We start from the raw sequence: 23,796 nt of genomic DNA, 5'->3' as shown, positions 1-23,796 counted from the left end.
TTTCATGCCTATCAATATTCGCTTTGCACAGCGTCATAGGGACTATGACAGTTTTTGCTTTTCCATATTTGAATTTGCCTGCTTGTTAGGAGCTTTGAATCACGAAACTAAAAAAAACTGATCCAAAATTAACCATGCCGCAATCAAACTGTTATCATTTTTATGACACGGAACGACAATTTTTTGCCATTATTTATTGCAATTTTTTGTGTCAGTGATACTGGGATGCTATTGCTTCAGATAACCCATCTGTTATCGGAATGATAGCATACTGTGAGATAGCATACTGAAATTTGCTACAAAGGCGTCGCAGGATCACAGCCTCCCTTTTGCACATCTGGAAACAAACCTTACCTATAACCAGTATACTATTATTCTCACATCAACTCAAATTGTCACTATTGCTTGGCGAAATTTATTTGGTCTTGCATCACGTTATCTTGGGTGCACGTGGTATCAATGGAGCCGCCCAGTCGCTTTTGTCGTTATGTCGACAGTTGTCAATTTATGATCGATTATGGAAATGCCGTTAATTGATGAGCAATCAATTGTCTTGTAGTTATATATTACAAAGCAAATGAAGTTTTTCTCCAGGGTAAATAGCGCCTGCTTTTGTCCAGAATAAAAAAAAAAACAATGAAATTATAAAAATCTATGATAATCATTTCTTTCCGTTTTATACTAAATTGATTAAGTATTAAAATGTGAACACCTGAACACAAGTCTTATTTTTACAAAAAAAAATGTTGAAAAATACAAAAAACTAAATGTTGTTAAACTGTTTCTCGAGATTAACTGAATCTGAGAGCTTTCCGTAATATAGCGCCTGTGTGTAGGCAACCAGCGCTGCCAATAAACGAAATATTTTACATAAGGAACTTAAAAGTTTCATCGTATTCTAAAATAAAATAAATTAAATGTAAGTGAAACGTCTTTTGAAACATAAGTAAAATGGGCAAGCTTTCATGTAATAGCTATTCTACTTGAATCTTTTAACGGCATGTAGCTAGAATGCGCTTGGCCGCAAATGGGATACATGGCGTACGTTGAAGATAGACATAACTTTGCAAAGAAGAAATATTTCAATAAATCAATGAATCTCATTTCAAAGCATCGTAAATCATCGAGTGGAAGTGGGAAAAATCCATATAGTTCGATTTTCAAGTATCTTACACCTTATATGGCACATGTCGAGGCATAGTAGAAGCGTGATATCATAAGACTTAACGTCGCCACTCAGCCTAGGTGTGACATAGGTTCCCGAGCACTTGGCGCGTGTGGATTTCACGCCGGATGTTTGTTACCAGCAGCTCCGGATGCCAGTTATTTATGTCACCTGCGCGCGCCAGACGCTTAATCCAACTCACTAAATAGCTGACGTAATCCGTAGTCCCCCGCTTTCAGCCACTTCAGCAAGGGAAACGAAACTCAAGAGAAGAATCCATCAAGCACCACAATCGCGTGGCTGTGTGAGGCGAACCTTACTTTCCTGAAGAATACTTTGCATCCGCTTTCCTCGTGATATGCCGAAATTCTAGATTAAATGGTCCACAGCCGAAGCTTCCATATTTTTCTGCTGATAATGGTGCAGCAGCATTACAAAAAGAGGCTGATTAATGCAACCGCACCGCAAAGAAAGAGCTTGTTTATTTGAGATCATGAGCTTCACAAAAAAAAATAGATGGATTGTTAAGAAATATAAAATTCCATTTTTGTTATCGATTGAAGGTCCATGACTAATCGTACCTTCAGTGGTGTAATGGTTCCAATACGTGGATAAGACTAAATAAGACCTCTGAGGCAATAATATCCAGTTGTTGTGTTTTTTTTATTTTCGAACTTTGCAAGAGCGCCGTCGTCTCATACAACACCTCAGGAGACGCTTGAACGACCTGCAGTGTGATTAAGCCCATTGGGACTTTTCCAGGTCGTTGAGTCCACCGGCGAGTTGGGCTCGGTACAGCTGGGCTGAACCTTTACAGCTGGCTGTGTATCACGTGGTCTTTGGAGCATAAGCACGCGCATATTGTCAACAAGCCAACCGCTTCGATCTGCTCTCTAAGCCGGTTGCTTCGAAGAGCGTTTGTACATACAACTAGATAGAAGCATACAGATGTGAGACAATCAAGAGAAAAAGAGAAAGAGCGAAGCAAAAGAGAAAAGTCATGTTACAGCAGAGAGAGAGAGAGAAATAAAAAACGCATATGTTGAAATACGGGAGAGCATTTCGTACAAGAAATCCCGAGACGGTGGCTTCCCAAGCATGTTTCTAGTTTAAGCCTGTTCATAGGGAAAAAGCATTTTGTTTACCCCGAAAAAGATAGCAAACAGCAGGATTCATTTTATCAATATGAATTCATATTTATGAATAATGTACAGAATCTGCATCATGAAAAAGTGATTCAAAACATAAAAAAACATCATTTGATTATTGGCTACTAGCCTTTGTTTGCAATAAAAATAATGAGTACATATCTGAACCAAAACATTCGTCCAGTGTGTAAAATTGTATACTATAGTCAATACTTTTAACATTGAATTCCAATATAACCTAAGAAAATATACATTCCGCTTCACACCTAAATGGAACGAATGATCATCTATGTTTCTAATTAGGTTATACCTTTCGATTTGAATTTTGACAAACATTTACTATTTTCCCCGCGCGAACCAACGGCAAAATGAGAGCGAGGACACCAATCAAAGGAGGTGTCCTCTCACTCTCTCTATCTCGCTCTGATTCCGGTATACTGCTCTCTCACTGCTCGCAATGGTCCCGTTATTCTCGCGATTGTGCACCTTGCCCCGGCTCTCACGGTTTAAGGAACAGTATATAAATGCTACGCGTGCTCTTTTCCCACAGCCTCCTTTTTTCACGAGCCTCGAACCGTACCGGGTGTGTGTGCTAAGGCGCTTCGAACGACTGTGTGCGCTGGCAGAGTGTCCTTCTATTATTTGCTCCTTTACCAACTCCTGGCATTATTCTCGTGCACCGTGAGCGGTTCCCGTGCCTTTTTGCAGTGTGAATAACGCTAAAACAAGTGACCAACGACTTCCGGAGGCAGTTACTAGTCTCCATTACATTGAAGGCTACGAAGTGAAGCTAAATACAGCCGCATGAGTGCCAACTAACGAAACTAACGAGTCCCGTCGCACGTGTGTCCTTCTTCTTTTTCTTTGCTTGAAAATTTCGAGAATTTCACACCAGGTAAGTTGAATGTGAGACACGGTTAAAATGGTGTACACGGTACGACGCGGCACAGCACATCCTTTCGCTTCCTTTTTTCCCTGCGTATCCCGTATGTAATTTTCTCGAGAGGTAATTGCTCGGAGTTCAGTGTCATGCGTATGGTGACAGAAGGTAGAAGACGAAAAATAAAGAAAAGCAAACCAATCAGTGCCTTCGAGCGATGAGACGAAATCACTGCCTGTTCCCGAGCCGCTAAGAGAGCAGAGCAACATTAAAAATAGCCAAAATTTTGCATCGTAACAAAACACACACGCCGTGCCGTTGTGTTGCTGGCGATATTTTTGAAGAGTAAAATGGTGCAAAAAGCTATAAACAAGCCATATTTGTCGTTTACCACGTCGATATTCCGCTAGGTTTCTTGGTGTTTTGGGATAACACCCGAAACAACCAAACGATTGAGGAAAAAGTCATCCATTTGCATTGTGTAACGTCGCACGCTCATGGGAAAACCCGGTCAAATTATATTCACATGATCAATCAATGTTCGGTTTGGCATTTTGTTGTGCCATGGTTCCTCTACGTCGTACTCACCGGAACAAGATGTGAGTGTGTGTGTTGTGAACATGGCTCTAATTAACATATACACTCAAAAGCTTTTTTTTCTAATCAATACTGTACGCCCCCGGCAACAGCTCCTCCCGAGGCTACTAAGTATTGGGTCAGCTGTAAACGGATGTAAGCGCCAGTCAAATTGAGCGGACAGAATGGTGTGTGATTTTTTGTCTTACTCTTCGATCATATCAGTACGCAGCATAGAGGAACCATTACTTAACAGTGTTCCACATGTTCATATGCCTTATCATGCTCACCCGCCGTGTGATTTTTGATAAGGTCGTCGCGTTTCTTAATTGGCTAGTTTTTTTCCTTCCTTCTGTCCGGAAACGCTTTGTCGATGTGGTTTCCATTGGAAACATTCGCTCGATTGTCGCACTGTCAAACTTGCTCGACCGGTCGATAACCTTACAGCCGAAAAAACGAGTCTCATGGCCGCGTCTAATGAACGTCTATGAGCCATGATTGGTATAGGTTAAGGTTTGTTCCGCTGCATTTCGCCATCGCAAACCGCACTGGTATTATCGCGTTTGCAGCATCCTTTTCGCTGTAAAAAAATAAAACAAATCATACCCTCTTGCCGTGATTTCGATGGATTCGTTGTGCCGTTTCATAAACATTCGGGTTGCTTCGATTCGAAATGTGCCAGTACGTGCTTTGTTCTTCTCGATGAAGTGACGACCACGTCGACCGTACTTGAACGTAATCATGTAATCTCTGCACCTTCTCTCTCTCTTCAATTGCTAAACGAATCGTAAATGACGTACCCATGAAAGGAATTTTGTGTGGCCAAGTACCCAGGATTAACATTGAGGGATTGTGTTCCAGAAATAATCACACGCTCATTCGTTCTTCTTCTAGGACATTGCAAACGGTCAGTTAGCCCTGCTGTCGGGCACTGACCATAACCATCGACACCTTCTGGTACTGACAGATACCAACGCAAAGCCACCCTGGTGACATCTGCCCGGTAACGGCCTCTGTCATCATTTCCCTTTTCTAAAGGCTGCCTCGTGAGTAATCATTTAAAATTAACAGCCACAAAAAAAAGAAACATTGTTCGGGATACTTACAACCCTTTTTTCAAACACTTTTGCAGTTCGTTTGTGTAACGTTACCCTTCGGCCACGTGGTTTGTCAAACCACTGTCCTGTGCTCTGAGCAGACGTAAGCCAACCCCAGGCCACCCACACATTCCAGTATCGAAGCGACTTTGTCATATCGACAAAAAAACTACTACACGATGAAGTTCCTCGAGAATGAGTCTGACAAGATCGAGATCGTCGATGGGGAGGTGGACGTGCCGGCAATTATCGACGCGATGGTTCACCAGCTGCCCACCGACAACCCGTTTTACGTGATGGACCTCGGAGACATCGTGCGCAAGCACCAGCAGTGGATTGAAAAGATGCCACGGGTTGTACCGCACTATGCGGTGAAGTGCAACGACTCCGACGTCGTGTGTGCCACGTTGGCCGCTGTCGGAGCATCGTTCGACTGCGCTTCGAAGGGTGAAATATCGAAGATCCTTTCGCTCGGAGTCGCTCCTGAACGCATCATCTTTGCGAACCCCATGAAGCCGGCCTCGCATCTTCGTTATGCCAGTAACAATGCGGTCAAAACCATGACCTACGACAGTGATACCGAGCTGCACAAGATCAAGCAGTACTGCCCGGATGCCAAGTAAGTAACCCTCAAGCGCTGCCTTGCTGCGTAAAAGCGATTTTAACGATTTTTCCTTTCTTGGGATTGACTCTTCCTTAGACTTGTGATCCGAATTCGCTGTGAGGCAGAAAAAGCTCAGTGTCCCTTGGGAAAAAAGTTTGGCTGCGATCCAGTAGAAGAGGCTCCACGTCTGATCAAGATCGCCCGTAGCCTGGGGCTAGAGGTGATCGGTGTTAGCTTCCACGTCGGTTCGGGTTGTGCCGATTTTCCGATCTACTATAAGGCCATCTCATACGCGCGTGATCTATTCGATTACGCCACGCAGCTAGGATACACGTTCAATCTGCTCGATATTGGCGGTGGCTTCCCAGGCGACACGGGCACCTCAATCGATGAGGTGGCCATGATCGTCAACACGGCGCTCGACACATTCTTCCCGGATAAAGCGGTTCGCGTCATTTCCGAACCCGGACGGTACTACGTGTCGTCGGCGTTCACACTCGTTACCAACGTGCAGTCGAAAAGGGTGTGCCTAAATCCCAAGACGGGCAGCATCGAACGCATGATGTACTACCTGAACGATGGCGTGTACGCCTCGTTTAACTGCGTCCTGTACGATCACCAGGTGCCACGACCGAAACTGATCGGAAACCAAAGCGGCAAGCTGTACAACAGCACGATCTGGGGTCCGACCTGTGATGCGCTCGATCAGCTGATCGAGACGATTGCGCTGCCCGAACTACAGATTGACGACTGGGTCGTATTTGAGAACATGGGCGCTTATACCATTCCCGTCGCCAGTCCGTTTAACGGGTTCGAGTTGCCGAAGATCTATAGCTACATCAGCAAGAACACGTGGTAAGTACCCGCTAATCATCGCTTCGGCCACGATGGGACATTTCAGTGAACTTGTGCGCTTTCTTCTTGCAGGAAAATGCTGGAAACATTGTTCCCGCTACAAAACGAGTGTTCACAGTCCCTGAGCAGCTCCGAAAATCTGATGAACAACTACGACACTGTCGTATGCGCGTGAGGCAACTGTTTGGTCCCGCAAACCACTTGCCCCGGTCACTACACCAGCTTTTATTGTTTGATGATATTCAACGGAAAATCCACAAATTTACCTCTTACTTTAAAGTACTTTACAACGTTGCCCTTTCTCGGCATAATTCAGCGACATACTTCAATAAACGAAGAGGCAGTCATTTTACAGCCTAACATCACGTGGTACATTCTCTTATTCCCATCTGAGTTTTGTTTTATTTGATGTAATATATGACTACGTACCGCTCATCATACGCCGACAACCTTTTTCACTTTCTCGAACAGCAACTCCAACCGACCCTGCATCACCGGTTGTCCCTTGCGTGTTTTCTGCGTCATCATTTTGTGCTTCATGTTGCGATCTTGCTTTTTCGTTTCAAGCTCCTGTGCCCGCTCCTGCCGTTCGAAATGCTTGATTGCCTTAGCTTGCGCTTCCAAACGATCCGGGGCAAGGCAAAGGTTCACCTTTTCCGGTTTGCTCTGAAAGTGATATTCGGGAGCAGTTGGTTTTGCTGGTTCCTGTATGCGTTTCTTGCCCGCGAAATGTCCCTTCTGTGAGCGGCTGTTGGAATTATTGAAACTCCTATTACCGGCATGCTTTTTGCTGTCATTGCCATGGCCGCGTTTCGGTTTAAAGTTGACTGTTTTCTGTACACCTGAGCCGTTCTTATTGGGTAGGCCATGGCCTTTCTTCCGATCATGTGCCTGTGGTTTGTTATCAGATTTAGCTATGTCACGGAAAAAACTGTTTTTACGATTCTTTTGACCATGCTTGGTATTATGCTTGGTATTTTGATGACCACTGTGATCCACGAACTTATTAGTAGATTTAGATTTGCTGTTTGTTTTCATTTTGGCTTTAAATTAATATCCACATGCGATTTGCACACCTAACCGCTAGCTGTTGACACAAACATATGCTTAGGCGGTTTGACAGCCGTACATATTGTTTGACCTCTTTCGTTCAAAATAACCGTTAAATTGTCATTGTCAATTGACACATTCGAAAATTATTCTCTAAACGATGAAAAACAAACTCGTGTTATACTGCTTATATTATTTTCATTTTTCCATAACATACTGATTGCTACTATCGATCACATGCGGTAGTTTTATCAGGAACCCATGCAACTGCTTGTAGCACTACTTTTTTTTCTTTTTCTGTTCTTTAGCGAACTCCAATCCAGTAATGCACGCCTTAGGGACCTGGTACGTGGTCGTCAGCAATTCAAAAACGAATTTTATGTGATTTCCCTGGACCATCAGCTGTTCTCCCTTCGAGCCGGGCACCTCTGTCATCGTTGTGCTGGCCGCCGCTCCATGCTTAACAGCTTTCGCAAAATCGTTCACGTTAATACCGTAATCTTCGAGATTGCTAATTAGTGTTATTTTTTTGTTGCCGCTACGTGTTGCCGTTGTCAGGTGAATTATTGCCCGTTTGCCTCCCTTCATAACAGGTCCTTTTTGGCTACGCATCTCGAAGGTGCATGTCATGGAGTTTAACACCGTTTCGGTGAGATCCGGTAGCGCAACGAGATCATCACCACCACAAATTTCCATCAATGTTTCGTCCAGCGTAACCAATTTTGTAGAAGCATTGATAAGCTTATTCCGCCGCACGTAGTCGCGCATGTAATTGCGAACCTGTGTCTGGTCAAGAGCCTTGCCAATGGCCACGTTGAAGCAACCGAAAAGCTTCCCTGTTCGTTCGTTTACGGCATACATGGTCGTCATTTGTGTCAGTAGCAGCGGGTTCGACGAAGACTCTGCCGATACAGCGCCGCCAGATTCTTGGTCAACGGAGGGCTTTGTTGTTTTGTACGGATAAAAGGATAGAACGTCTGGGTGTTCCAGGTTCAACGATGTCACCTTTTCAATTCCCTTTTTCTCCTCCTTGATTTCGATCAGTCCTTCATCGGCCATCTGCTTCAGGAAGGTTCCCACCTTCTTGAAAGAGGTTTTCTTCATTTCTATCCCTTCTGGAATTTCAGGCTGCACGTACTGAGGGTAGAATGTACTAGTAAGCATCGGAAGAGCCACCTTCTTGCCGTGCAATTTGAGAGCATTCAAAAATGCACCCTTAATCAAATCATCTGGATTCGGAGGCTTTTCTTCTTTTTCCGGTTCTTCAGATTCCCGCTCAGAATGACTACCATCGCTCTCTTCCTCCTTCGTACTTAGAGAAGCATTTTCCAATGATTTTGAAACCTGCAAATACGTTTAATTAGTAACGATTTAAGGTACACATTGTTACATAGGAGTGATGATTAGTTTTACCTGTTTGACAGATAATTCCTCTGAAGGTTTTACTTTTTCGCTTCCAAGTGGAGGAAAGTCAGTGTCAGTTGGCACGGACACAACGGTTCCCTGTAGCGGCACCTGCTGGCAAACTGAAGGTTCCATACCCCACAGTTTGTCACCGAATACGTGCATCATTTTAACGCAAACCCCTCGACCACCACACATGTAGAGATCACTGCTCGAATGAGCCAGCAGTCCAACCCCAACCGCAGCTCGGTTGGAGGTCAAGTTTACCGCGACAACATCATCCTTTGCGTGACGACCCCACGATGCTAGGTTTGTGCCCTGTTTCACCACTCCTGGTATCATTAGGTCAGCCCCATTCGCCAACTTCGGCAGTACTGTGGAATGAGTAGTGAACAAAGGAACGAGATCCGGGCAGCTCCACAGAGTGTAAACGGTTGGTAGCAGCTTAAGGTTGATCTCAAAAAATATGGGCCGTTTGTCGCTTGTGTACACCGTCACCGGTTCTTCGTGGTAGGTGATTATTTTGACGATGCACACCTTAGTCCGATTTCCGAACAGCTCCGCCAATGGGGACGTCACCGTTTCGTCATCGACCCGATTGAACTGAGCCATCACGCGCTGCCTTAGCCGTTTTTTCTCGGAACCAGTCACGAGAATATTCGACTTTAGTTTAAAGGGTTTGATAAACATTTTTACTATTTCTATCAACAATCTCAGCTGCCGACGAGTAACAAAACCGATGGAAAGTATTTGTTTACTTTAAAATTTTGACAGTTTGGGAAAAGTCATCCGATTCCTTCTTAGTTCCTTTTATGTCATACGAGGAAGGATTTAAATGAATCTACTTTTACTAATCGACGATTCGTAAAAGTTAACATCCAGCATTCGAAACGGACGGACGCTTATAGTGTTCACAGTGAATAAACAGTTATACCGTTACAAACAAGAGAGCCGCTCAACGTGCGAAACATGGACAATTTTAAAGAAGTGCGCCCTCGTGGTAGTGAGCGCAAAAGAAAACCCACTACCGCCAAAATATCTGCTCCTCGAGGTAAAATCGCGCCCAAAAGCGCGTCCGACGCTGTACCTACCAGGTTTTTACCGCCAATAACGGTAAAAACCCAAGATTACCTTCAGCTTAAAGCTGATTTATGCACGATCCCGGAAGTTGAATTCCAATTTATTAGATTGGGATTAAAAGTTTATGTGAAACAGGAGGCTGTCCATAAGACCCTCTTAGCATACTTCAAAGCAGCTGGTGTGGAGCATTTTACTCACGACAAAAAATGCGATCAACCATTCAAAGCGGTTCTCCGTGGACTGCCGGAAATGGAGAGTGACGAAATATTGAAGGCCTTGAAGGCCCTCCAACTGAAACCATGTGGTGTCTTTCGGCTCCATCGGAAACCCGTACAGGACCGGTACAACATAACCTGCCTGTACCTTATACATTTTGCCAAGGGTACCACCTCACTGGCGGCCCTTAATACCATCACAGTGGTCGATTGTCTACGAGTACGCTGGGAAACCTACCGTGCCCCAAAAGGCCGGTTCACCCAATGCCAACGCTGCCAAGCGTACGGGCATGGAAAGAGACATTGTAACATGCGCATGAAGTGCGCCAACTGTGCGCTAGAACACCTCACCTCGGAATGTAATAGTAAACCCACCGCGCCTCTAAAGTGTGCTAACTGTGGAGGTAATCACCGCAGCAATGATCCCAGTTGCTCGCACCGCGAGCGCTACCGACAAATACGACAACAAGCTTCAACGCGAGGCCAACCAAATAGACAAACCGCCGCACATAAAGTGTTGCCTCCACCTGACATTTCATCGCTGATATTATTCCCTCCGTTGGAGCCGTGTCCCAGTGGCTCAACTGGGTGTACCATTGCACCTCCCGTACGTCCCGCAAAACAAACCCTCCAGTCTGCTCGTGCTAGAGTACCATCTGCTTCTCTGCGAAATAAGAGAACCCCTCAGCCGTCCCCTTGTTCAAGGGGTAGCACCAGCCACAACTATTGTCGCCCCAGGCAACCAGCACGCGACAGTAGGAAAAATGTCTGCGCAGCCTGTGGCAACCCCCAGATTGGCCATTCCGACAGTGAACAATGAAAGCAACGTGATGGATATGTCCACACTCATGGACCCATCCTCTCCGATGATGGTACGGTTGCAAGCATGCCGTACTCGCAGCGAACAATTAGCCGTCGTAACTGAATTTGCCATCCGTTATGCAAACCAAAAGCCATAAATATCTCCTGATTTTATTAAATCAGAAATAAGAAGCCGCTATTACTAGATTTCTTCGTTGGAAATCAGGTAGACGTGGCACTTTCCTCTTCCAGGGTACACCTTCCTTCGCCTGGACCGTGATAGTTAATTAGTAGTTTAAAAAAGACACCAAACTGCCGTAAAGCAAAAATTGAAATTAAATCAAAGTTGAAAAGCCAATCAAGTGCTGTATCCCTTTAACAAACAAAAAATAAATAAATTGTAACAAATGCAAAGAAAGCTAAATAAAATTAACTGTAACTTTAATAAAACTAATCAGCGATTACTACCGCATCAGACAACAGACAGAACATGTATTCAGGAAATTATCTAACTGCATATCAATTAGAACATACCACGCGTTCAGGGTTCATTAAGTGATTAGCTAGTACTATTCCATTCCAACGGCAGTAACTTGCCTTTTCAAATAAAATGTACGATCTAATTGTTACTACTTTTAGATTTATTTTTACACAACTACGCAAAAGCTTTCTTCAACGACACACTTATTCAGTTAATTACGTTGCCGAACTTCCGGCGGCACATAATCTACGTCAACAGTGCGCGGCTTCTTTTTCTTGCCGAACCATCGCTTTGGATAGAATACGCGTTTACTGTCGATCTGCAGGTCAATTTTATCCTCGTTTTCAAAGAACCAAAGCTTCTGCTCTTCTTTCTCCATCTCGACCGTCAGCTGCTCCATTTCCTTTATACGCTTTGCACGTTGTAATCTACTCAAATCGTCATCCAAACGCTGCTGCCGTTGATTACACCATTCCGAGTAGAGCTAGAAACAAACAAAAAAATGTTAAATACCTGAACAACAGAGAAAATCTCTAGAATTATCGTTTCTCACCTTAGTCTGTTCTTCAATTTGCTGCTTTTCACTATCGGCAACACTCTTTTCTACTAGCGCTAGGAGAAGTTTTTCAAAGTTTTCCTTATTTATTTTCATAGTAGCCTCGATTTTAGGTACTGCATCACGGAAGGCAGCAAATGATACATCTTCGCCGTTTTGCTCTTTCTCTAGTACATTATGCACCAACTGCAACACCTCTGCGTTTACCTCCTTTCCCGCGTGTTCTTTCAAAAACGACAAAGCCTGATCATACTTCCGGTACATAGTCATCCCCAGAAGCTCACAGCTTGCTCCAATCACGGTATTTGATCCACCGTAGCTTTTTCCAAGTTCGATAAACGTTTTACCTAGCAATAGCTGACTGTCTTTCAGATCAAAATGATCATCAAAAAATGGATTCCGAATAAATTTCACTCTAACTTTCGTTTCCTCTTTCTTCTTTTTTCTTGGACCTTCAGTCTCGCTAGTCTCTTGTGCGACCGGGACGAGATCATCAAAATGTTCTGAATCCGGTGCCTTAGCATACCGATAGCAGCTGTACAAGGACAGTCCTCTCGTGATGGGGTTGGCAAAATCTTCTTGTAATGCAAGAAGTGTCGCAATACGAGCAGCATATTTGAATTGCTTTTCCTTGATTAGTTGGTCGAGCACAAGATTGGCACTATAATCATCCAAAAACACACCATACCCAATGCGATTGTTCAAGACATCGATCAGCTGGTCGTAGCACTTATGCTCGAGAAAATTCCGCACTAGAGCATGGTGTGTCGAATCGAGAGTATTGGAAGCCTCTTCTGTGAGGCGGAATTTGTACAGCAGATCCGCTATTTCATCAACATGCGTATCGTCCACTAATTTGTTTGCGTATATATCGATGTCGAGTGCAGATACCTTGTGTTTTTGTTGAAATCGCTGCTCCAAGTCGTAGTATAGCGTGTCCAGGTTTACCTTTTCCAGGATCGATGTGGTCAACCGTGCATTCCAAGCTTCAGTACATTGGTACGCTTTGGAGAGAAATGTTCGTTTCAACAAAGAACACCCACTGGTGATCGACAGATTACGTTGTACGAAAACTTTTAACATTTTGCCGAAAAAGTTATTCAACAACAGCAAAACAATAACTTTCGTTGCCTGTGTTTTGCCTGTCAATGTTGATTGCCGGCGATGTTAAACATCGTGCAGTATAAACGTAAATTGCCGTCATACATAAAGAGTAAATCTGAGTGAAATTTAAAGTTTACATTCGGACATATCAACGATGGTAATTCAAAACCTTTTTATAATAAATGTAAATAAATTTTTATTATTGCAAAAAAAACAAACTTTATGCAATGATCAATATGTGATAACAGAGAAAAACACTTTTAGTTCAACGAAAAAACATATAAAGTACTAGTATTTGAAAATCACACCAATGATATGATGCATATCTAAATCATCGGGTGCAATTAATCTTATTGATCGTTGAAATAAGTTTTACCCTGCAATCTGATGGTGAATAACTTTCAATATTTTAAATTAGATAATACACCCAAAGTGTGCGTTCCTGAAACGCTCACTGCCACTTTTGACACGCATGTTTACAACCCCGGGTCACAACTGCGTTCGTGTGTTTCCGTTGAACTGACGGTCTCTTTTCCGTCATTTGTCTCGAAGTAGACACACTTGATCGAAATGGTGAGAGAAATTCTTTGCTATTTATGTTAAATCTCCATCAATTTTCCCAAGTTTAAATTAAAACGCAATATTTGTTATCTCTTTTGGTTTCAGGCGTCGCATAAAACGTTCCGCATCAAGCAGAAGCTTGCCAAAAAGCTAAAGCAAAACAGGCCCATTCCTCAATGGATCCGTATGCGTACGGGTAACACCATCCGGTAAGTGCCGCTTATCAACGTTTCATACGTTCTCATTAATCTTACTAATTTCGTTCGTTGTGATTGGATTACTATTTCTCGAATTGAAACATTGTGTTTTCTATGTCTTACAGCTACAACGCCAAGCGTCGTCACTGGAGACGTACCAAGCTGAAGCTGTAAGCGGCTTTTCGTATTGTTTACCATCGAATTCCACGCTCTGCGAATGCTACGGTTTGCCAAGAAAACTAATTACAGTTGTTGCTCTTCATCCTCATGGCAAGCGTAGTGCGTTGAAATTTGGTGCAATTTCAATATTAATTCGAGCAATGGTTGTGTGGCAAGAAGTTGAATAAAACCACTCACGGAAGGTCGTGCAACCCCTCAAACTACGAGTGAATGTGATTTTGTGTCGGTGATCCGCTAGTGCCGTAGTGAGTGATGATGTACTGGCATATAGCGCAATAACAACTCCTTGTGGTATATATCACATTTTATTATCCCTATCATAAGATCTCCAAATGATAACGATTATTTTAGTGCGCTCCATTGCGCCCCGCGCAAGCCTCGAGTTGATGAATCGCTTCCTCAAGCCGTCGACTTTCCTGTTGCATTTCCTCCAGATCGTGGGTGATTTGTGAAAGATTCGCCACTACGTTACGATCCTTCTCATTCTCGATCTGATCTTCCAGCTCGCGCACCTCCCGCTTCACGGCACCGGTGTCCTGCACCAGCCGAACAAGTTCACTACATTCGGTGTGCAGGGCGACGAGCAAAATGTAGGCACGCTTGCATTGCTCGTCCCGCTTCGCGTTTCGGAAGATCAGATCGTCCGTCACGGTAAACTGCCGGTCAAGCTGGCCAGTGGTGGAGTTGATTTCCTTTTGCAAATTGCGCGTATCATGCAGAATCTTATCGATGTCCGTTTTCTGCTTGCGAATGTTGCCCACTATCTCCAGGATTCGATTTGTGTAAGCCATTCGACTGACGGTTTTACCCATTCGTTCGTACTCCTGAACTAGCCTCGCGTGTAACGCACTTTTTGTTTGCAAATCGACTATGACCTCTTCCGATTTCTGGCGAGCCGACTCTATTTGATCGACCAGCTTCTGAGACTTGCTCTAAAAACATCAGTAAAAAAAAATATTGTATCACAGGAAGAAAGATAGCTCACAATGCCTTCAACGTACAACTTGGTTTGAATTCTTCGTGCGATGTTCCTCTAACGTGGCCATTAGTGGCGCCTGGTGCGCTTCCCACTGGCTTTGTAGCTTCTTCATTTTCTCTCCACCAGCAGCAATGATTGATTCCAATTTGGCCACGTTCACTTCTGGATTTTCCAGTAGAATGTGCGTTCGCTCCTTGATTTTCTTTTCTTCTTTTAATTTTTGAAACACCTTTTCGAGCACTTTCATGTCCTCGCTGATCGTATCGCGTTTAGATTGAATATCCCGTTTTTCCGATTGCGTCTCTTCGAAAGCAGTTTGAATTCGCGCTATTTCTTGTTCAAGCGCCTCGATTTGGTCTTCCCGGTTGAGATGTTCGTTCGCTTCTGGCACATCGGTGAGAGGAGATTTCGCTTTATTTTGCGCGTAGTAAGCTTGTAATTTTAAAACCGACTCCTCGGCATTGTTTGGGAGCTGGCGATCGACTTCGTCTTTTTCCTCATCCCACAAACCACTGCGGCGAAGCCAGTATTCCTTAATTTCTGCGCAGAACGAGAAACAAGTAAGGGTTCAAATAAAGCTCCGTTTTTTTTAAATGGAAAATGAAGTACGAACCGGCTGTAACCTCCCTTTGAGTTACAAAAGGAACATTACTTCGCCCACGACTGGGCCACCCAAGTGTCGCCTGCCTGAGATCCAGCGGGGAAAGATCCTTTCGCCAGGCTCCACGCAGCTGTTGGCGCATATTTTCTGAAATGCGATTTTCCAGAGACGTTACTCGATCGAACGGTGCCTCAGGTGTGGCCGAATCGGCCGAGTCTTTTGGCAGCTGCTCTATAAGAAACATAAACACACGCCGCACTTCGGCCACGTTCGAGTACAGAAACGTTTGGTAACCGATATCTCTCCGATAGCCCACAGTCTGCAAAGCGTTAAAAATAGGTGGACTACTAAACAACTGCTGGCACAATAATGTATCTCTCACTTACCGAACACGCCTCTGCTAGTCTGGCGGTCACCGTGAACCTCTGGGCCATACCGGGTGGTAACGTTTGAGGCAGGTCGAGAGTTGGATCGATTAGCAGCAGACATTTCGATATGGTTCGAACCAAAATGGAAGGCGTAAAATGCTCTAGGCCTTGTATGTCTTCGTCCAAATCGCTAAAAAAGAATCACCCATTAATCATCACTTGCTTTCTTCTTTCCAGCGAAACTTACCAGTCAATTTGGCGTAATGAGTGGAGAATTATATTATCAATATCGTCCATAGCTGGTCGTTCCGAAAACGTTCCCCGGGGGTACAACTCGCAGTGCTCCAACTCAGTGGCAAAAGATGAGAAGAGCTGTAATTTTCCTTATCAAAAAGCGCTCCCTCTCGTCTCCCAGGATCCTCGGTTTGAGATACTGTCTAGATCAATGATGCACTAACGAAGATGCTGGTAACACGCGAAGAGAGTCTACCGTGTCACCCTTATCAATTCACATGGAACACATCATGTACGAAGTTGACGGACGATTTTCTTTTCGGCTTTATTTAATCACACCCGAAAACCCTCGTCCGTAAATTAATCTCTGCGAAGTCTTATAAAAGTTAGTCCTATTGACGGATCGCGTTTGTAAACACCGACACCAACACTCATGTACAACGCGCTGTCAGAAAAACGCATCACAGTGGGCGCATCTTTTTGAATCGCCACGTTTTGTGTGCAAAAAAATGTAGTGCTAATCGCATTTTATGTTATCATTTTTTTGTTGCTCTTTTTGCAAACATTTAATTTTTCTCTATTTATTATGCTTTTTCATCATATCCTTCAGTATGTGCCACAATAATTTTATTCATTATAGGATATTTTCCTACAAACTCTATTTGACCCCTCTAATCCCCCACTGGTACTTCATTCGCGCGCATTGATTTTAAATTCACGACTGGACAAAATCACGTACACCGTGATGCAGGCCTCTTCTTACGATTCGTAAAAGTCATTTCGCCCGGTATCCGAAGTAACAGCAATCCTTTTCCAGCGTTGCCCCTTGGGTGGATTCAATCAGGCTTCTTCGAGCGGGGCCTGTTCACCACTATTGCAAAAGCGGTACAGTTTCTTCTCTTCTCGTCCGCTGCACGCTTCGACGGTTTCATTTTTGCCCAGAAGGGAACGGAAGGAAACAGCAGTGCTCGCCTCGTTGAACGCAATCCCCACTCGTCCGTACTCGCAACGCACGTTTGCAGCCTCCAAAAGCTTGCCAGCCAAGAGCCCACCATTAGTAGAACATGAGCAGTGCTGAACCACAGACGAAGAAAACGAAAATGGCTTCGAGTTTGGAACAACTGAAACAGCTTACGACGATCGTGGCCGATACTGGCGATTTCGAAGGTATGTTCCGTGAATATTCGATCCCCTTTAATGATTGCCAAACTGTTCGAACCATATCGCCTAAGAAATAAATCGATATGATTGGTAAAGGTGTGCAATCTTCAATCGACACGAAACAACGTGTTTTTGTTGCTTAAAATAATGTCCCTAGTGTGGTGCTTAGGTACTGGAGCCGATCAAGGTGACCGCTCAAAGGTGATACCGGGGTGTTTCAGCGCTTACTTAGCCTTGCGTTTTCTTTTCCCTGCAAACAAACGCCCAGTGGCGACGTTTCCATTATCTCTCTTCAAGTTTAGCTAATAACTACAACAGCAAAAAACAACGTGCAGTTGCTGTTCGCTTCGATGGCATGACGTGTTGTCGTTTACAATGCTTTACGAAACAGGAAACATTGATTTAGTGTTTTGGTGGCGATTCCAACTGCGATTGTTTCAGCTCTCTAAACATCGAAAACGGGTGTTTAAATTGAATGATTGTGCTGGTCGGTCACATGAGCAATGCCTGCACGATCCGATCGCGACGTAGAGGTCAAACGGTTATTTCCTTTCACCGCGTATCGTGCCGCGTTGCATGTAGAACCGAAGCACCCGAAGGACGCTCGATTTGAAGTGCCAATGATTTAATTATTTATTTATCTATTGCACTGTTTTCGTTCGATTTCCCTTTTAGCTATGAAAACGTACAAGCCCACCGATGCTACGACGAATCCTTCGCTAATTTTGTCGGCCGCCGGTATGGATCAATATCAACACCTGATTGACAAGGCCATCAAGCATGGACAGAAAGCGGGAACGTAAGTTGACCAGAAGTTAAAAATTTAGATCGATATTCTGTTCCTACTGATGATGGTATGGTTTCTTAATTCTACACAGCAACTTGGAGGAAAAGGTGTCTGAGGCGGCCGATATGTTGTTCGTGTTGTTCGGTTGCGAAATTTTAAAACTTGTGCCAGGTCGCGTTTCGACCGAAATTGACGCACGGCTGTCGTTCAACAAGGAAGCTTCGATCGCGAAGGCGCTCAAGCTGATCGCGTTATATGAGGAGTTGGGTGTACAGCGTGACCGCGTACTGATCAAGCTGGCCTCCACGTGGGAGGGCATTCAGGCAGCGAGCGTACTGGAAAAGGAGCACAACATTCACTGCAATTTAACGTTGTTGTTTTCCTTCGCGCAAGCTGTCGCTTGTGCGGAGGCAGGGGTTACGCTCATTTCTCCATTTGTAGGCCGCATCCTGGATTGGTACGTGGCCAATACCGAGCAGAAAGCATTCGAACCCGAACAGGATCCGGGTGTGATCTCGGTGACCAAGATCTACAATTACTATAAGAAGTTTGGTTACAAGACCGTCGTGATGGGAGCATCGTTTCGTAACGCCGGAGAAATAATGGCTCTAGCTGGATGCGATCTGCTTACTATCAGTCCGAAATTGCTCGGAGATTTAGAGAAAAGTACGGAGCCTATCAAGCGTTACCTCGACGCCGAAAAGGCCAAATCGGTGAACCTTGAAAAAATTCACTTGGATGAGGCAACGTTCCGATGGATGTTGAACGAAGATCAGATGTCCACCGATAAACTGTCCGACGGTATTCGCAAGTTTGCCGCTGATGGGCGCAAGTTGGAAACCATGTTGCGCGGCTTGATGCACGACGCTGAGTAGGAGGGGAAAGATCAAATCTTGCTTTTCGATTACAGCTGTGTGCTTAAAAAGACATTTTACAGTTTATGGCGATGGTTGAACATAATTGTACTTCTCTGTAAGGTTTACAGTTTTTATGTTGTATTTTTGAAATTAAACCGAGTTCTACTGCTTTGATAAATAACACGTGTTGCATTTGATTATTTGTTGCTTTTAACGTATCGTTCGAAACTGCGAGAATTCTATTGTACTAAACTTTCCATGGTGTTCCAGAGGATATTGCGAGCCTTCCGTTGGTGAGTGGATTCGAATCTGGCGCATATGCGTGTCTCTTCCGTTTTGATGATTACTGATGACCGCAATCTGAATCATGAACGTGTACATGAAATATTCGTGTTCGTATTCTTTGATAGGGAAACACACCCAGCCGGATGGCTCGCACAAGTCAACCACCTCGATTTCCTGCAGATCGTTAAAATGCGTCCCACACCGAATCGATATCCGGCTGGGTGTGTAGCTCTCGTCAAGCTTGTAATCCGAATAAATGTAAATCTGACTGACGGTCGTCTTCCGATGGAACTGAATGTTGACTAAGTGCGGCAACTGCCCGTCGGACTGCCAGTATGTTTCCATCGAGTTATCACGCAGCTGATCGACTCCAAACCCTGTCAGGTGCATAGAATGTTTCAAGTGAATGAAGCAAAATTGCGTTGCTAATTTTTTGAACCGACTCTGGCTTACACCACTTTTGAACCATTACCTGGCTTACACGACGACAAACTCCAAACGGCTTGTCCACCAACCTCACGTACGGTTCCTGATCGCTCCTCGGTAATAGGACACACATTAGGACCCATTTTAACACTCATTTTATTAAAATAATTGTTCGGAAACAACGAAAAGAAAATGTATATGCAATACGGCGGTTGTACAGATAAAGCGTTTGTTTTGTTTACGTCTGCCGTCAAACTAGTGCGTGGATGTCAAAGTACGCAGCCACTCGAAAATGTCAGAACGGTGCAATTTCACCGATCCTCACTCGATCGTCTCTTCGGTATGCTGCAGTCGGAAATGTTTGAATTGCTTGTCTTTTTATTGTTATTTGTCCCTTCGTAGATTTCAAATGAGTGTTTTGACTGATCATATGTTGTGTTTGTATAATTTGAACAAGGAATAATCGACGACGTGCTGTGATGGTTGAATGTTATAAGCACAAAGATAATAATAAAAAAAACAATAGAACGTTCATTAGCGATGCATTTGTGCATAACACAAATGCAATAAAAGTGCGTACCTCCGCTAACAGCTGGTGCAAAGTCCTAAGTCACTGTCCCGTAAATTATCTGATAAAGAGAGTATGTTGGGGCTAGGAGAGATAGCACACACCGGCAGCCAATGATAGCGCTGGGGGCTGGTTGGCTTAAACCAGTCGTGCAATTTTCAGTTTACGGAACAACTTCGCCGCCGACGGACTGGTTACTTCCTGCGTATTTATTCATAGGCCGTCCGGGTCATTGACGTCTTGAAGTCAACGTATCTTTATTTAAAATTCGTGTGTTCTAATACTTGAAGAAGAAATTTAACATCATTCTTAAAATGCCGGCCACCACCGTGAATAAGGATTTGCAGGCTGAGCGGAATAAGGGTAGCTTTGATAAGAACGAATTCACCCTCTGGTGGGTTGGAGGCAAGGAGAAGTTAAAGGAAAAACAGGACTTAGGTAAATATGCAAATCCAAATAATGAATGTATGTAATTGCCAAGGGCGCAATTGTCTTACGACTCGTTTCTGGACTGTTCTTGCTACCGATTTGTTTTTAAGCTCTCTTATCGCCGAATAGCGCGAAAATTGAGATTTCTGTTGAGATAGTCTCTGTCAAATAAACGTTATCTGTGTTGTATTCCCTCCTGCTGGGGTAACGTGGTCAAACTCACTCAAAATTTCATCTCAAAACTGCCTAATCATGGCGAAGAAAAAAACCCACAAAAAACCCATTTCAGCTCAGTCAGAAAAAGACAAACAAGATTTTTCTTCGTTTCATGTATCAATCAGGATTCCTATAGTAATCATGACTGATTTTTTAAAAAATAAATTTCAACATTTTCAGAACAATTTTTTGAAAACGATCCGGAGTTTCACAACGAAACTCCAATTCATTTCCTTTCGCATAAGGAGTTGTACGAGGAAACGATTCGGCAATCAACGGCCATCTTCCATAAAGTGCGAAAGTTTCATATTGATCGCGGAAATGGCGATCCGTCAAACTACATGTGAGTATAATGGATGGAATTTTGAATTAACGTTACTCAATGGTAACTATATGAAGCAAATGTATCTTTTCATTCATAGGCAAATTCTCGGTGGTCTACTAGGTAATGGTATCATTCGACAGGGAAATCCGCTGGGAATCCACTTTGCTATGTTTGTCCCAGCGTTGCTTGGCCATGGTTCTCCAGAACAACAGGCGGAATGGTTACCTCGCTCCCTGAAGTGCCAAATACTCGGAACATACGCACAAACCGAGCTCGGCCATGGTACTTTCCTCCGAGGGCTGGAAACTACAGCAACGTATGATGAACGAACGAAAGAACTCGTGCTTGACAGCCCAACGCTTAGTTCGTACAAATGGTGGCCAGGTGGATGTAGGTATTCATTTCTAAAAAGGAATGCTTTCGTATCCAAGGACTCGAGGTTTTATTGAATTTTTCTAACCGATTTCCAGTGGCACACACGGCCAACTATTGTGTGGTGATGGCGCAGCTGTTTTCAAAAGGAAAATGCCACGGTATTCAACCGTTTATTGTTCAGTTACGTGACGAGGAAACACATATGCCACTGAAAGGCATCACGATCGGAGAGATCGGTAACAAGCTCGGAATGAACGGAGTCAATAATGGATTTTTAGGATTCAAAGACGTGCGCATTCCTCGAAAGAACATGCTGATGAAGAACGCGAAGCTGTTGGAGGATGGAACGTTCGTCAAACCACCATCGCAGGCACTTACGTACGGCACGATGATGTTTGTACGAGTAATAATTGTACGAGATACTGCTTTCCACCTTGCCAAGGTTGCCACAATAGCCGTGCGTTACTCGTGCGTTCGTCGGCAAAGCCATATTAATCCAGAGTATGTATTCTTGTACATTTGATGCATGTTATCGAGTCCTTTGAGCCTTACGCTTTTACTTTTTTTCGTCCTTTTTTGTTTTAGTCAACCAGAAGTACAAGTTATCGACCATCTGACACAGCAGTACAAACTGTTTCCATCCATCGCCAGAAGCATAGTGTTTAAGCTTGCGTCGGATAATCTTTGGGAAATGTACAACCAGGTAACATCCGAACTGGACCAGGGCAATCTCGAGCGTCTCCCCGAATTACACGCTATTGCATGCTGCCTTAAGGCGGTCACTACGGCAGATGCCGCCAAAAGCGTTGAAACGCTCCGGATGGCCTGCGGTGGTCACGGCTATATGACGTGTTCCAATTTTTATAACACTTACGGATTTGTTACTGCCGCGTGCACCTACGAGGGCGAAAATACTGTTTTACTTTTGCAGACGGCAAGGTATGGGAATGATGGCCATTGAGCTGAAGTCAAATCAGTAAGCTTTTGCGTCTTTCAGGTATCTTATCAAGGTGTGGAATCAAGCTCTCAAAGGACAAACGCTTTGTCCAACGGTGCAATATTTGAACAGCTTTATCCAAAATAAATCCAATCGTCACCCGTGGATCGATACGGTTCCTGGCATCATTAAAGCGTTGCAAACTGTTGCAGCTGGGTATGTAACATAAACATGCAAGCTAAAATATGCCACCACTTTAAAATTTTACATTCTTTGTCTCTTCAGTAAACTTCGACTCGCGTACGAGCATATTGAGCAACGTAAAAAAGCGGGATATACACACGAAGAAGCAGTAAATCTGACTTCGCTTGAGTTGGCACAAACGGCTGAAGCTCATTGCCGTGCCTTCTTGGTCCAATCTGGATTCGAGATGATCGAGAAGCTGTGCCAGAATGTGTCAGCACCGCTAGCGAAGGTGATGCGAACTATTGGCGAACTATACGCTTATAATGAAGCGCTTGATTCGATCGGTTCGCTTGTCCGGGTACGTATAATGGGTTTAATCACTATATTCAAATAACTAATTCCCACCCTGTTGTCTTTTATAGTTTACCTCAATCAGCGAGAGCGATATTAATCGACTTCAGTCAAAGCTGGAGTTAGCACTGTTGGCCATCCGGCCTAATGCGGTTAACATCGTGGATGCATTCGCGATACCGGATGTTCTTCTAGGTTCTCCATTAGGAGCGTATGATGGAAACGTATATGAAAAACTATACGAAGAAGCTAAGAAGAGTCCTCTCAATCAGGTAAGATACGTGAAATCATATCAAATTCTGTGGCACATATATAAATTTTCAATCGTACTTACTGTTTCAGGAACCGGTTAACAAATCATTTCATCTGTATTTGAAACCATTCATGCGTTCTAGTTTGTAAAGGTGCAGCATTATCGCAGAAGAGTTTTTTGGTGCTATAAGAGTCTATTTTATCGGGGTTATGGGAAATGTTATCTATTTTGGTTTAATAAAAAGTGGTATGGTATTCATAGACCATGTTCTCATAGAAGACAGGGAATTTAAAACCATATGGAGTACTGGATCCGAAAGCTATAGGATATATACTCAACACTCTGTTGTTGACATTCGAATAGGGGATGAAATAGTAAACAAACAACAAGATCCAAGCAAAAAAAACGATGTTGCGAACTGATTACGCACAACGTTACCACCCCAATATGGGAGGGGGATGCTCGAGCATTGTATTTGTGAAACACGAAGCTGAGAAAGCTTCA

The 23,796-nt window shown here is 43.8% G+C and overlaps 9 protein-coding genes across 9 annotated transcripts; 4 read left to right on the top strand and 5 right to left on the bottom strand.

Annotated features, from left to right (window-relative positions):
• Positions 1-525: 525 nt before the first annotated feature.
• Positions 526-7,363, bottom strand: LOC128725715 (uncharacterized). The gene is made up of 2 exons (XM_053819484.1): positions 6,755-7,363; positions 526-606 (listed from the first exon to the last, which is right to left on the bottom strand). The coding sequence occupies exon 1, from the start codon at positions 7,361-7,363 to the stop codon at positions 6,761-6,763; it is 603 nt and encodes a 200-aa protein (XP_053675459.1). The 3' UTR covers positions 526-606; positions 6,755-6,760.
• On the top strand, positions 2,887-6,699 carry LOC128722007 (ornithine decarboxylase-like). The gene is made up of 5 exons (XM_053815817.1): positions 2,887-3,208; positions 4,664-4,815; positions 4,902-5,485; positions 5,567-6,325; positions 6,398-6,699. Exons 3-5 carry the CDS (start codon positions 5,046-5,048, stop codon positions 6,498-6,500), a joined length of 1,302 nt encoding a protein of 433 aa, XP_053671792.1. The 5' UTR covers positions 2,887-3,208; positions 4,664-4,815; positions 4,902-5,045; the 3' UTR covers positions 6,501-6,699.
• A 260-nt stretch (positions 7,364-7,623) lies between the features above and the next one.
• Positions 7,624-9,469, bottom strand: LOC128720821 (eukaryotic translation initiation factor 2D). Its single transcript, XM_053814518.1, has 2 exons — positions 8,789-9,469; positions 7,624-8,719 (listed from the first exon to the last, which is right to left on the bottom strand). The coding sequence occupies exons 1-2, from the start codon at positions 9,467-9,469 to the stop codon at positions 7,655-7,657; spliced, it is 1,746 nt and encodes a 581-aa protein (XP_053670493.1). The 3' UTR covers positions 7,624-7,654.
• A 2,037-nt stretch (positions 9,470-11,506) lies between these two features.
• LOC128732054 (uncharacterized) lies at positions 11,507-12,995 on the bottom strand. The gene is made up of 2 exons (XM_053825215.1): positions 11,910-12,995; positions 11,507-11,840 (listed from the first exon to the last, which is right to left on the bottom strand). Exons 1-2 carry the CDS (start codon positions 12,993-12,995, stop codon positions 11,568-11,570), a joined length of 1,359 nt encoding a protein of 452 aa, XP_053681190.1. The 3' UTR covers positions 11,507-11,567.
• Positions 12,996-13,532: 537 nt separating this feature from the next.
• LOC128731061 (60S ribosomal protein L39) lies at positions 13,533-14,148 on the top strand. Its single transcript, XM_053824155.1, has 3 exons — positions 13,533-13,589; positions 13,683-13,786; positions 13,900-14,148. The coding sequence occupies exons 1-3, from the start codon at positions 13,587-13,589 to the stop codon at positions 13,946-13,948; spliced, it is 156 nt and encodes a 51-aa protein (XP_053680130.1). The 5' UTR covers positions 13,533-13,586; the 3' UTR covers positions 13,949-14,148.
• Positions 14,149-14,250: 102 nt separating this feature from the next.
• Positions 14,251-16,199, bottom strand: LOC128731823 (coiled-coil domain-containing protein 22 homolog). The gene is made up of 5 exons (XM_053824966.1): positions 16,150-16,199; positions 15,921-16,092; positions 15,547-15,853; positions 14,956-15,473; positions 14,251-14,886 (listed from the first exon to the last, which is right to left on the bottom strand). The coding sequence occupies exons 1-5, from the start codon at positions 16,197-16,199 to the stop codon at positions 14,302-14,304; spliced, it is 1,632 nt and encodes a 543-aa protein (XP_053680941.1). The 3' UTR covers positions 14,251-14,301.
• An 861-nt stretch (positions 16,200-17,060) lies between these two features.
• LOC128722096 (probable transaldolase) lies at positions 17,061-19,124 on the top strand. The gene is made up of 3 exons (XM_053815926.1): positions 17,061-17,303; positions 17,973-18,096; positions 18,176-19,124. The coding sequence occupies exons 1-3, from the start codon at positions 17,201-17,203 to the stop codon at positions 18,957-18,959; spliced, it is 1,011 nt and encodes a 336-aa protein (XP_053671901.1). The 5' UTR covers positions 17,061-17,200; the 3' UTR covers positions 18,960-19,124.
• Positions 19,125-19,151: 27 nt separating this feature from the next.
• Positions 19,152-19,807, bottom strand: LOC128720337 (anaphase-promoting complex subunit 10). Its single transcript, XM_053814002.1, has 2 exons — positions 19,699-19,807; positions 19,152-19,603 (listed from the first exon to the last, which is right to left on the bottom strand). Exons 1-2 carry the CDS (start codon positions 19,805-19,807, stop codon positions 19,152-19,154), a joined length of 561 nt encoding a protein of 186 aa, XP_053669977.1.
• A 727-nt stretch (positions 19,808-20,534) lies between these two features.
• On the top strand, positions 20,535-23,509 carry LOC128730733 (probable peroxisomal acyl-coenzyme A oxidase 1). The gene is made up of 9 exons (XM_053823812.1): positions 20,535-20,658; positions 21,046-21,208; positions 21,288-21,580; positions 21,661-22,066; positions 22,151-22,504; positions 22,563-22,718; positions 22,788-23,046; positions 23,111-23,311; positions 23,382-23,509. Exons 1-9 carry the CDS (start codon positions 20,535-20,537, stop codon positions 23,439-23,441), a joined length of 2,016 nt encoding a protein of 671 aa, XP_053679787.1. The 3' UTR covers positions 23,442-23,509.
• The last annotated feature ends 287 nt before the right edge of the window (positions 23,510-23,796 follow it).

Source organism: Anopheles nili, chromosome 2 (genome assembly GCF_943737925.1).
Source record: "Anopheles nili chromosome 2, idAnoNiliSN_F5_01, whole genome shotgun sequence".
NCBI lineage: Eukaryota > Metazoa > Arthropoda > Insecta > Diptera > Culicidae > Anopheles > Anopheles nili.
The sequence above is the reverse complement of the archived record's forward strand: the minus strand, read 5'-3'. Positions and strand labels throughout refer to the sequence as shown.